The 12,298-nt window shown below is 67.5% G+C and overlaps 2 protein-coding genes across 3 annotated transcripts; one reads left to right on the forward strand and one right to left on the reverse strand.

Moving 5' to 3' along the window:
- The first annotated feature begins 259 nt into the window (after nucleotides 1-259).
- Nucleotides 260-8,801, forward strand: MFSD12 (major facilitator superfamily domain containing 12). The gene is made up of 10 exons (XM_072787864.1): nucleotides 260-591; nucleotides 4,355-4,565; nucleotides 5,875-6,013; nucleotides 6,108-6,290; nucleotides 6,424-6,516; nucleotides 6,605-6,697; nucleotides 7,031-7,201; nucleotides 7,278-7,372; nucleotides 8,204-8,334; nucleotides 8,435-8,801. Exons 1-10 carry the CDS (start codon nucleotides 294-296, stop codon nucleotides 8,455-8,457), a joined length of 1,437 nt encoding a protein of 478 aa, XP_072643965.1. The 5' UTR covers nucleotides 260-293; the 3' UTR covers nucleotides 8,458-8,801.
- A 216-nt stretch (nucleotides 8,802-9,017) lies between these two features.
- Nucleotides 9,018-11,643, reverse strand: TEKTIP1 (tektin bundle interacting protein 1). 2 transcript variants are annotated; one of them, XM_072787866.1, is made up of 4 exons: nucleotides 11,487-11,643; nucleotides 9,543-9,781; nucleotides 9,315-9,440; nucleotides 9,018-9,215 (listed from the first exon to the last, which is right to left on the reverse strand). In XM_072787866.1, exons 1-4 carry the CDS (start codon nucleotides 11,567-11,569, stop codon nucleotides 9,037-9,039), a joined length of 627 nt encoding a protein of 208 aa, XP_072643967.1. In that variant the 5' UTR covers nucleotides 11,570-11,643; the 3' UTR covers nucleotides 9,018-9,036. The 2 variants fall into 2 exon arrangements, with proteins under 2 accessions (XP_072643967.1, XP_072643966.1); XM_072787865.1 differs by having other exon boundaries at nucleotides 9,018-9,440.
- Nucleotides 11,644-12,298: the final 655 nt, after the last annotated feature.

Consider the following 12,298-nt stretch of genomic DNA (forward strand, 5'->3'; position numbering starts at 1 on the left):
CGCCCCGCCGGCGCAGGGCGTGGAGGCCGCGCTGGCCCCGAGGCCACGCCCCCTCTCCGGTGATTGGCTGCCGGGCTCCGGCGCGCGGCCCCGATTGGCGGGGGCGGCCGCCAGCATCCCCCGCCCCGCCCCGCCCGGGCCTTAATGCGGGGTTCGGGGCCCGGCGGCCGCAGGCGCGCTCGGAGGGGCGGGCTTGGGCGGCGGCGGCGCGGGGAGAGCCGGGCGGGGACGGTGCGCCCCGGGGTCGCGTCTGCCGCTCGCCAGACCGCCCGGCCCGGGTGCGGAGCGCGGCCATGGGCCCCGGGCCCCCGGCGGCCGGAGCGGCGGCGCCCCCGCGGCCCCTGTCGCTGTCCGCGCGGCTGAGCTACGCGGTGGGCCACTTCCTCAATGACCTGTGCGCGTCCATGTGGTTCACCTACCTGCTGCTCTACCTGCACTCGGTGCGCGCCTACAGCTCGCGCGGCGCCGGCCTGCTGCTGCTGCTCGGCCAGGTGGCCGACGGGCTGTGCACGCCCCTCGTGGGCTACGAGGCCGACCGCGCCGCCGGCCGCTGCGTGCGCTGCGGGCCCCGAAAGGCCTGGCACCTGGTTGGTAAGTCGCGGCCGAGCCTCCCGCCCCGGGGCCTGCGCCTGCCCCCTCCGACTGCCTCCCGGAGGCCCGAGCCTACCCCGCCTGCCTGCCTACCCCAGGGCCTGAGCCTCCACCCTCCGCCTGCCCCGGGGCCTGAGCCTCCCCCCTCTGCCTGCCCCAGGGTCTGAGCCTCCCCCCTCCGCCCATCCCAGGTCCTGAGCCTCATCCCCCCCACCCCCCCGCCGCCTGCCCCCTCTGCTTGCCAGCCTGCCCCAGGGCCTGAGCCTACCCCAGGGCCTGAGCCTCACCCCCCCCCACCTGCCCCCTCTGCCTGCCAGCCTACCCCAGGGTCTAAGCCTACCCCCTCCGCCTACCCCAGGGTCTGAGCGTACCCCCTCCGTCTGCCTCAGGGCCTGAGCCTCCGCCTCTGTCTGCCCCAGGCCCTGAGCCTCCCCCCTCTGTCTGCCCCAGGGCCTGAGCCTCCCCCCTCTGTCTGCCCCAGGGCCTGAGCCTCCTCCCTCCATCTGTCCCAGGGCCTGAGCGTCCCTCTCTGCCTACCCCCTCCTCCTGCCCCAGGGCCTGAGCCTCCTCCCTCCAGCTGCTCAGTAGCCCTCTTGCCCCATCCGTGACCTCCCCCGTCTGTCTGCCACCTGACCACTCATGTGACCCTCCAGTGGCACTTCCCTTTGTCTTTCTGTCTGACCCCGGTGGGCACCCCGAGCCCTCTCTGGATGCGGCCTGACTGCCTAGAGCCCCCTCCGTCAGTCTGCCTGGCCCAGCTTGACTCTTCCATCTGTCAGTGACTGCTCAGGGCAACTCCGTCTGCATGAGGGGCAGGCTGCCTAGAGCCCCGTCCATCAGTCTGTCCGTTTGTCTAGAGCACTGCTGCCCATGTCTTCTGCCCCATTGCAGGGAGGTTTAGGGGTGCTGCCCTGGGGAGCCAAGGCTTGGGGGCCAGGGGAGACCAGAGACGTGGGGGTCGGTCCGGCCGCGGGGCGCACGGTGGTCCGGGGGAGCGGTCAGACCACCTCTGGTGGCAAGGGAGGCGGCAGGTCCCCGGCAGCCGGCTGTCCTGCCTGGGGCGCACCCTTGATAAGGCCTGGCCCCCGCGTCCCCCCTCTGCCGCCGGGTTGCTGGGCCTTGAGATTAGCCCCAGCCGCGTTCTCTGCTGTTCTTTCCCGGCGTCCTGGCGTTTGGGGCCTCTGGGCATCAGGGGGCAGGGACAGGACGCCTGCCCGGTCCTGTGAATCCTGGGCGGCAGCTTCCAGAGTCCGGAGGGGCTGGCTGGTGGCTCCCTGGCCTTGGAGCGGTCACCACGGCGGCGATCGCCCCGGGGCCTCGTGAGGGCTACTTCTGCGGGCGCGGCGCACCTCGGATCTCGGGGGTTGCGGCACGAAGGACACCAGGCTGCGCTGGGCGCTTGCGGCCGTAGCACCGGGAGGGAAGCAGGGGAGGCGGAGGACTCAGGCGGGTGATCGCCTCCACCGAAAAAGGTGCCCCCCTTTGGGCTGATGTTGGGATTGCGGGCGGAGCTGAGCCCAGAGTCTCCAGTGACGTTTGTTTTTTTTTTTTAAAGATTGTATTTATTTATTCATGATAGACACAGAGAGAGGCGGGACCCAGGCCGAGGGAGAAGCAGGCTCCCTGTGGGGAGCCCCATGCGGGACTCGATCCTGGGACCCCGGGGTCTCGCCCTGGGCCCAAGGCAGACGCTCCACCGCTGAGCCCCCGGGCGCCCCTCCAGCGAGGTTTCGTCTTGGGCGGGCGGATGGTGGAAGGCGGGGGTCTCTGCCCGGGGGGGGGGGGGGGGGGGAGGCAAGGCGCAGAGCACGCTGTGGGAGGGCAGTCCTGGCAGCGGGTGTCGCGTGTGCTCCAGGCCTGATTGTGGGCTCCTTTGTGGGGGGCGTGGGGTTCAGTGACAGACCCCCGACGCCCCGGGAGGCATCGGAGCCCCCAGCAGAGGCAGAGGTTAGGCACCTTTGTAAATAAAGAAGCGAAGGCTTTGTGTTCATGTAAAACGGGCCCGGGGGATAGGGGCCCCCAGCGGGCTCCAGGGCCCCCACTTGCGCCCCTTCTCCGCCTCAGGGGGAGCATGTGGGAGCCCCGGGATGATCTGTGGGGAGAGGAAGCTGGGGCAGCCCCTCCTGATGCCTGATAAGGTGGCTTGAGTGAAAGTCACCTCGGAAACCGTGCCCGCTTCTTTCTTTTGGCCCCTGAGCCTCTGGGTGGCGGGTTCTCTTCCCCTTCGCCAGCTCCCTGGGCGCCCCCGCTCTAGCCCAGAGGGGACCCTCAGAGCCACATGTGGCTTCTCCCGTGGGGTCCCGGCTGGGGCATGTGGGTGGACAGTTTCCTAAGGGAGAGGTGTTGCTGTGAAGGATGAATAGGAGTGGGGGGGGCGGGGGCGGCTGCGACGGCTGCGACACCGTCTCGAGGCCGCAGAGCTCCTGCCTCCCCCCGCCCCCCCCCCCCAGCCTCCTCCCGGCAATGGTTAACCCGGCCCAGCCGGTGCCGGGGCGGATTCCAGCCAGGACAGCACATTCTTCTGACCAGAGTCTACGCAGTCTGTGCGCCCCCCCCCCCAACCGCGTGAGCTCAGGGTCCCCCTCCCGGGCCCCACTTCCAGGGAAATAGCAAGGAAGGGTGCTTTTGCTTTCATTTCCTCCTCCCGGGCGCGGAGGCGGCCCCAGGCCCGGGGACGTGAGGTCCAGGGCCAGCTGGCAGGGCGGGCAGGGGATGGGGAGAGGGTGCTGGGTGGGGAGGGGTGGGCCCGCAGCGGGGAGGATGGGAGGCCACCCCTGGGTGCTCTAAGTACCTGACTTACTCATCCCGGAGATACGCGCCAGGCTCCGCGCCGGTGGCCTGGGCCCCAGCAGGGACCCGGAGAGACCTAGTGCCCACGCTCCCGGAGCCCGGCCCCGTGGGGGAGGCGGGCAGGAAACAAGCAGAGACAAAAGCGCCCCTGTGTGCGCTAAGCCACGAGAGAAGCGAGCAGCGTCTAGAGGGATTGGCGGGGAGGGGACAGCTGGTGATCGCGTTGGTGGGGGCCAGCTTTGAGGAGGTGGCATTGGAGTTGAGTCCTGAGACGGGAAGACTCAGCCTCCTTAGGATGTGAGGGGAATGAAGGGCACAGCTGTGCAAAGGCCCTGGGGCAGGACGGAGCCTGGTGTGGGGGCTGGGGGGTGGCGGGGTGGCGGGGTGGGCAGGTCCCGCAGAGCCTGTTGGCTGCGCCTGTGGACTTGGGCTTCCGAGGTCCTGGGTTTTCCGGGGAAGAGACCTCCTTATGAGCTGATGGCGACCCTGGGGCACAGGGAGGGCAGGGTTAGGTGTCACCCTGCCCGGCTGCACCTGGCCGCCTGACTGCTGGGAACACGGCAGGACGCTGGGCGGGACCTGGGGAAAGGCCCCGTGGGGCCGGGGGTGGAGGGGGGCTTGTGGGCGAAGAGGGTGTGTGTGGCCTCCGGGGACCCTGCGTGCCCTTTCTACCTGGTACGTGGCCGTGGGCACCCTGCTCCGTGTGGCCACGGACACCCTGCTCCATTTCCCCACCTGTCACCCTCCTGTTTCCTTCCTGCTGGGGGACCCGAGGCTGGCAGGGGAGGCCCCGTTTTGTCCTTCCTTATCACTCGGCGTACGTCCCGGCCCTGTCCTTTATCTGGTGGCAGCGCACGACCTAGGGACCGGGACACCGTTGTGTGCCTCGGTTTCCCCGGCAGACACTGGGGGCACGTAGCAGGTGGAGGCCGGGCCCTGCGGGGTGACCTGCCCGCTCTCTGCTCATCCACAGGCACCGTCTGTGTCCTGCTGTCCTTCCCCTTCATCTTCAGCCCGTGCCTGGGCTGCGGGCCAGCCACCCCCGAGTGGGCCGCCCTCCTCTACTATGGACCTTTCATTGTCATCTTCCAGTTCGGCTGGGCCGCCACGCAGATCGCCCACCTCAGCCTCATCCCGGAGCTCGCCACCAATGACCACGAGAAGGTGGAGCTCACGGCCCTCAGGTACGCGCCCGGCCAGGCCGCTTAGCCGTGTTTTCTTTCTTTAAGGTTGATTTATTAGAGAGCGTGGGGGGAGGGGGAGAGGGAGGGAATCTCACAGCCTCGACCCCGTCCTTGTGACTTGAGCTGAGCCGATATCACCGGTGGACGCTCGACCGAGGCGCCCCACCACTTAGCTGGGGTGGTGGTCTGTCCGGAGGCTTCCATCAGGGCACTGGCTGGGGCTGGGGCCTCTGCTGAGGCTTAGGGTCTTCTGAGGATCTCCTGATTAGGTCTGGCTCACCCAGGATAATCTCCCTTCGTTATATCCATAGATTCCCTTTACCTTTGTCACCAAATGCTGCTTCATTGTGGGAGTGACGTCCCATATTCACAGGCCCCGTCCCCAAGGGGAGGGACTAGGTGGGGTGGGACAGGGCCATCTTGGCATCCTGGCTGCCACACGTGCATACAGCTGCTCATCTGTTGACTTGCTTGGGGCACTAATGGAGGTTCTCCTGGATACGGTGGTAACAGGAGCATTTATGGAGCGCTTGCTGTGTGCAGGCACAGATCCAGGCCTTTCACCTGCATTATCTTTAATCTTCCTAGAGGGTCACATGCCCCCGCGAGGGTGTGGGCAGGGCATGTCCCTGGGGGAGGGCCGCAGCAGGAGAGGCTGGCAAGGATGGAGTTGCAGGGAGAGGGCCGGCACCCGGGGCGGCGGCCGGTGTGGCTGGAGCCCAGGAAAGGGCTGGCCGCCTCGAGGGCATCTTCGAGGGCCTCGCTCTGCCACCTCGGCCCGTTTGGCCCCCAGCGCTGCCAGCCTGGCTTCCTCCCAACCCCGCCGTTGAGTTCCGCATTCGGGGTTGCCCAATGCCCAGGCCCCGAGGGCCCCAGCCGGCAGGACGGGTGGTGCTGAGACCGGGCTCCGGGGCGCCTCCTACCTGCAGGCGCTTTCCTACCAGCCTTGTGGCCTCTTCACTCCGATCCCTGGGGTATTCTTGTTCTCACTTTCAGAAAGGGAAACTGAGTCCTGGTGCGAGCTCCGGGGGCTCTGCCCCCACACCCCCAGTCCTCGGAGGGATGCTGCTCTATGGCTATAGGCAGGAGGGGCCCCACATGCTCCGAGACCACCGAGCCTCGGCCCCGTCCAGGCCCAGGATCTGGGAACCCATCCCAGTCCCCTTCTGAGCATCTCCGGTCTTGGCCACATCAGTCCCGGCCTGGGCAGCGGGACGCACAGCAGAGTCGTGCGTCCGATGTCCGTTATCAGATGGTGTGGGGCCAAGGCCTTCCCGGCCACGTGCTGAAGCCTCGCCCGCCTCCGCAGGTATGCCTTCACCGTGGTGGCCAACATCACCGTGTACGCTGCCGCCTGGTTCCTGCTCCACCTGCAGGGCTCTCCGAACGTGGAGATGGCCCGGGATGCCAGTGACCAGCTGGGGATCCAGGACGTGCAGGTGTTCCAGGTGAGCCGGGCCCGGGAGGGACGCCCCGGTGGCCCCGAACCTGGGGCCCGGGCTGAGAGCGCTGCCGCTGACCCCTCTCCCGCCTGGCCTCCAGAACCTCTCCCTGTTGGTGATAGGAGTTGGAGCCGTCTTCTCGCTGCTGTTCCACCTGGGCACCAGGGAGGGGCGCCGGCCTCAGGCCGAGGAGCCGGACGAGAACCGCCCGCTGCTGGCGCCCACTACTGCCCGGCCCCTGCTGCTCTGGAGACACTGGCTGCGGGAGCCGGCCTTCTATCAGGTGTGCTGGGGGGGCGCGGGGGCCCACCGTCCCTCCGCCGTCCTCCACCGCCACGGCGCTCCCGGAGGCCCCGCGTCCCCGGCCGCCGGGGACAGAGGCGGCCCGACCCGAGCCCTCGCCCGCCCGCCCGCAGGTGGGCCTGCTGTACATGAGCACGAGGCTCATCGTGAACCTGTCGCAGACGTACATAGCCATGTACCTCACCTACTCGCTCAGCCTGCCCAAGGTGAGCTGGGCGGGGCGGGGCGGGGGCCCTGGGCGCACAGGGCGGCGGGGCCCCCGCTGATGAGCCCACGCTCGCTCTGCCCCCGCAGAAGTTCATCGCCACCATCCCGCTGGTGATGTACCTCAGTGGCTTCTGCTCGTCCTTCCTCATGAAGCCCGTCAACAAGTGCATCGGGAGGAACGTGAGTGGGCAGGGCTGCGGGGGGGGGGCCGGGAGGACCCCACAGCCGAGCGCCGGCACCCCGAGGGAGCTCGAGCACCCCGTGCCACGCGGGGCGCCGCCGGTGGGGCGGGGGGACCTGAGCCCGGCCAGCGCGGTTCGGGACCTCGACGTTGCGCCGCGTTGAGATTCGTATCGATCTGCGTGTGGCTGCAGCCAGCTCCGGCCCCAGGGCCGGCTCCGTGGCGCTTGGCACCCCGGCCTCACGGCCCTCCGAGGTCCGAGCCCGGGGTGCTCGCAGACAGGGCGGGCGGCGCCCGCGGTGAGGGCTCTGACGCCGGCCGCTCGCCCGCAGCTGACCTACTTTACGGGCCTCCTGGTGATCCTGGCGTTCGCGGCCTGGGTGGCGCTGGCGGACAGGCTGGGCATGGCCGTGTACGCGGCGGCGGTGCTGCTCGGCTCGGGCTGCGCCACCATCCTCGTCACCTCACTGGCCATGACGGCCGACCTCATCGGCCCCCACACGGTGAGGCTGATGGTGTGGGCGGGGGGCCGGGCCGGGGCCGGGGCGGGCGGCTGACCTCCCTGCTCGTGTACCCCAGCACAGCGGAGCCTTCGTGTACGGCGCCATGAGCTTCTCGGATAAAGTGGCCAACGGGCTGGCGGTCATGGCCATCCAGAGCCTGTATCCCTGCTCGTGAGTGCCACCCGCTATCTGTTCATGTAGTAAGAGTGTGCTGCGCGTGCTGGCGCCAGGCCCCGCTCCAGGTCTGCGGCTTCGGCCCCGACGAAAGACCTGCTCGCTCCTTACCTGTGGCACCTGGCTGGCCTGCTCGGCAAGCGCTGTGTCTGTCGTGTGCCGGGGACACAGCGTACGCCCGCACTGGGGGAGTGGGGGTGGGCAGGGCTGGGCAAAGCCAGAGCCTGTGTTCAGACCCTCAGAACCTACCTAGGGTTCCAGACCCAGATGGTTCTAGACTACTGAGTTGGAGCCTCGTAGGAGCCTAGGATCTGGGAACAAAAACCCATCCCTCAGTCCTCATGGACCTGGGGCAACGCCAGCCGCTTTAATAAGCATATAACTGTTACCTAAACCGGTGGCACGGGGGTGTAGAAAACATCACTTATGGAGGCCTGCCTGGGGCAAGAGGTCAGGGAGGGCTTCCTTGAGGAGGTGCCACTGGACCTGAGACCAGGCAGGGAGTTCCAGGCAAACGCGCAGGAGCCACCAGTGCAAAGGTCCCAGGGCAGGACTGGGCTTGGCATTGGCGGGGAGGCCTCCGCGGCTAAAGGGGACAGGGCAGGTGTGCAAGGCCTGGGTGAGGGGGGCTGAGGGGGGTGGGAGCCCTCTGGTGGCCACTGTGGGGAGAACCCAGAGGAGGGGACTGTGGTCTAGGCGGGCGATGATGGGGCTGGACCTGCGGGAGGCGGACGCTGGGAGAGGACAGGGCAGGAGGCCCAGGCTGGAGGCCGGACAGCTGGTGACTCACCTGCGTCTGCCCTCCCCTCCCCCTCCCCCTCCCCCTAGCTTGGAGATTTGCTGCAGGGCCTGCATGGGCTTCTACCGCTGGGTGATGGTGGCCGCCACCGGCGGTGTGGGCGTGGCCGCCACCCTCTGTCTGTGCAGTCTCCTCATCTGGCCCATCCGCCTGCGGAGCTGTGAGTCCTCTCTGCCATGCCCCCACTGGCCACGGGCTGCAGGGTTGGGCCAGGGGCAGGCCCCGCCCTCCCTGACCACCCCCACCCCTTTCTCTTGCAGGGGACCCTGGAGCCCAGCCCTGACCCCCCACGGTCCCTGTCCTGTGCACATGCACGGTGCCCAGCTGAGGCCAGGAGCAGCCCCGTGCCACCCCGCCTGCCATCCCTGCTCCTCCATCCTTGCCTGGGCCTAAGGGCACCAGGGCAGGCGGTCAGGATCCCACTGAGCTTGGCCCTCTGGGACCCGGGGCTGTGCCCAGCTCACCCCTCACCATGGGGTGTCCCACATGCTGCCAGGTCCCTTGATAATGGCGTGGTCACGGAGCTGGACTGGAGCCTCGGGCAGAGGTGGGAGGAGCAGGTCCCCTGCCCTGTGCCCAGGCCGCTGCTGACCACGAATAAAGAGCCACCCGTGGGTGAGGACTGTGGCCTCAGCTGTCTGCCTGGAGCCCAGAGTGGGGAGAGGGCAGCTGGTGGGTCCCAGAGTCTTGGTCACCAGGGTCTTGGTTAGTAGCTCCCTTTATCTGGCTGCCGCTGGACCCCACCACACCCCAGTCCTCCCCACACCCCAGTCCCCAGGGAGCAGATACACAGGAGTGGGCTGGGGAGGGCTAGAGGCGCTGGGGTCCCTGTAGAGGGTGGCATCAGGCAGCATGAACTTTATCAGTGGATGGGTGTGTAGATGGGCGGGGGCCGCTGGTTGGTGGAGGGGCAGTAAGGCTCCAGGTCCCACTGCCGGTAGTTCTGGGTGGTGTAGCGCGGGCGCTGAGGCACCGACAGGTACGGCACGTAGTCAGAGGCCGGCCCCGGTGGCTCCACCCCGTACCAGTGTCTGTTGAGCACTATGGGGCCAGGACCCAGGTCACCTCCTGTCCCCTGGGCCGTGTGAACCCCAGCCCAGGTGGCCCAGCTCCCTCGGGCTGCCCCCACCCCCTCCTCACCGTATTCCTTGCCCCGGATGGGCCTGTCTTTCCAGAGCATGCTCCCCCACTGCGTGCTGGGGGCCCTGTACTGGGCAGGGATGATGGGGTCATGCCAAGCGGTCTCCCGGAGGCACTGGGTATAGGCTGTGGGGGGAGGGGGCGGGAGGTCGTCTCTGGCCCTTGCCCCCGTCCCCCCCCACCCCGGGGCTGGCCTGGGGCTGGGGGCAGGCAGGGCTGAGCACTCACCCGAGGGCATGCTTCGCTCCCGGTGCCTGTGACATCCGTGCCAGCGGGCATAGGCCTCCCGGTACGGGCTGTCCGGGGCCCGCGGGAGCGTGTACCAGGCCTCGTGGGAGTCCGAGTTGGTTAGGCCGGTGTACCACAGCTGGCCGGCCGCGTCACGTCCCAGGGGTGTGTACTTCCAGCGTGTTGCCTGCTTGATGGCCGGTGCCCAGCGGGGCCCCTCCAGGGACAGGTAGTCCTCACTAGGGGGTGAAGGCAGGGGGCAGGAGATAGAGGCTGAGCCTGTGGCCCTCCCCTGCGTTGTAGGCACGCACACCAGGCTGGGGGGGCGGTGCTGAGCCCTGCAGCCCCCTCTCTCCAGCCCTCCAGGACCCTCCCTAAACCTTTTCCTATTTTAAGTGTTTTTGGCCTGTCCTCCCCACCCCATCCCGGGGACACGGGGTGGCAGGGGGAGCCCCTGTGCCAGGCGGCCTCTGCTGCCAGAGCCTGTCTGAGGCTGAGCATTAGGATGGCTTCCCTGACGAGGGGGATGTACAGAGGCCCCGGGGCACAGGGAACGGTGTAAGGAACGGGACACAGGCCAGAGCTGGACCGTAAAGGTTGAAGGACCCCCCCTGCTGGTGCAGTCGGGGTGGGGGTGGGGTGGGGAGCGTGTGACTCCTCATCTCGGGGGTTGTGAGGTCAAGCCCTGTGTTGGGTGTAAAAATGACTTAAAAATAAAATAAAATCTAAAAATCGAATTTCAATGTGGTAACATTAAAAACAAAAGCAGACAAAAACCCAAAAAGTGGAAAAGAAAACCAAAAAGCGAAAGACCCCTTCAAAGCTGCTGAGGCTGCAGGGAATCTCGTCTGGCAGCAGTGCCGCCCAGGCCCAGGGCGAGGACGAGCCGGGCCTTGGCCCCGGGAGCTGCGGGCCCCAGGCTTCTCCCTGCATCCTGTTCTCACCCCTCGGGAGGGGTCACATCACGGACTAGAAACCCACCCGTCTGCTTGCGGGCGGGACAAGCCTGGTGGGTTTGGGGACCTGACGGAGACAGGGTTTGCTGCTCAAAGGGCAGCTTCGAGGTCGCCTCGGGAACCCTGCCCCGTGAGCTCAACACTTCACGACGGAGGTGCACGTAAAACGCAGTGACAGCCAGCAGGTCTCTGTCAAATGTCGATGTAACAGCTGAAGAGCACGTTGGAGCTGGGGAGAACCTCAAGCGAATGCCACCCTGGCCCACAACCCAGAGCCTTCCTGCCACTGGAAAGAGGTGACGGGACAGCCTGCCCTCGCTAACCCTACCCCTTGCCGCGGCCCCCGCGCCTGGGCTTCCGGCGAGTTCTGCACCTGCTCTTGAGTGGGCGCTCCCGTCTGCACAGGCGCGCAGTGGGGCGGCCCAGGGTCACTACCCCCTCCCCTGGGTGGGAAGGGCCCCCCAAGTCCACGTCCTGCTGGTGTCTCAGAGCCACCCCGCTGGGAAGCAGGGTCCCAGCAGACACCATTGCTAAGCTGTGGGCACCTGGGGCCGGCCCCGCCCGCGTGCAGGGCCTGGTGTCCTTGGACGGGGGAGCTTGGACACTGAGGACTGTCACCAGGGCAGAGACTGGGGGGGGATGCATCCCCAGGGGGCACCGAGGACTGCCAGGGAGGCACAGTGGAGCTGCTGCACTAGGCCCTGGAGGAACTGGCCTGCGGACCAGCTGGTCTCGGACTGCTGGCTTCCAGAACCAGGAGAGAACACCTCTCTGGCTTCAGCCCCCAGCCTGGCGGTGTGTGCAGGCCGCTGCAGGAGACTCCCAGGGAGCCAGTCCATTCTGCCGGCCCTGCCTGTACCCCCGGGGAGCGGCCAGGCTAGGACAGGGCAAGGGCACAGCACCGACGGGCCTTGACTGAAGTCAGTGACACTCAAGAACATCAGGCATGACACACGGCGGTGGCGCATGGGGCCGTGTGGGCACTCACCTGTACAGCGGTGCTGGGAAGTCGGCTTCGAGGGTCCCCCGGGGGACGAAGGGCCGGGCTGCCTCCCGCCGTAGGGTCTGCATGTCTGCCTCTGGGTCCCCAGGGGCTCAAGCCTGCAAGGCCTGTAGGGCCATTGTTGACAGTGATAAAGGCCACCCTCGGTGTCCTGGCAACGCTACTGGCCAGCACTGGCCCCCATCCAGCCTGCTCCTCTCTCCCCCAGTGGAGGGGGCTGGGCCGGGAGGGCCAGGTGAGAGGAGGCGCGTGGGGGGGTCTGTCCAGGAGCGAGCTGCTGGCCGTGAGGCCCCGGCTCCCTGTGTGCGACCCTGGGCTCCCACCTCCTCGGCTCCGGGCTATGCCCCAGGCGCACCCTTCCAGAGCTCCCGCTGGGACCCCAGCTTCCATCCCCCCTTCCTTGGGCCCTGTCCCTCATCTGCTTCTGAGACACTCAGCAAGATCCCCGGGCAGGCACGCACAGCAGCCCCATGCACAGTCCTCAACTGCATGACGACACAGACCATGTGTCCACCCACACGCACTGCCCGAGGGACGGACCCTGAGCCCACGACGCTCGGGGAGGGAACCAGACACGAGGCCACACGGTGTATGAGTCCATTTATGTGACACGTCCAGGATGGGCTCCTCCACGGATGGAAAGGGGGCTAGGGGTGGGGATGGGGATGCTTCTGGGGTGGGATGCTTCTGGGGTGGTGGAATGTTCTGGAGCTAGAGATGGGGGCAGCACAACTTCATGAATGTAGTAAAAACCACGGAATTATACACTTTCAGATGGTAAACTGTATGTTATGCAT

The sequence above is a fragment of the Canis lupus genome, chromosome 19 (assembly GCF_048164855.1).
Source record: "Canis lupus baileyi chromosome 19, mCanLup2.hap1, whole genome shotgun sequence".
NCBI lineage: Eukaryota > Metazoa > Chordata > Mammalia > Carnivora > Canidae > Canis > Canis lupus.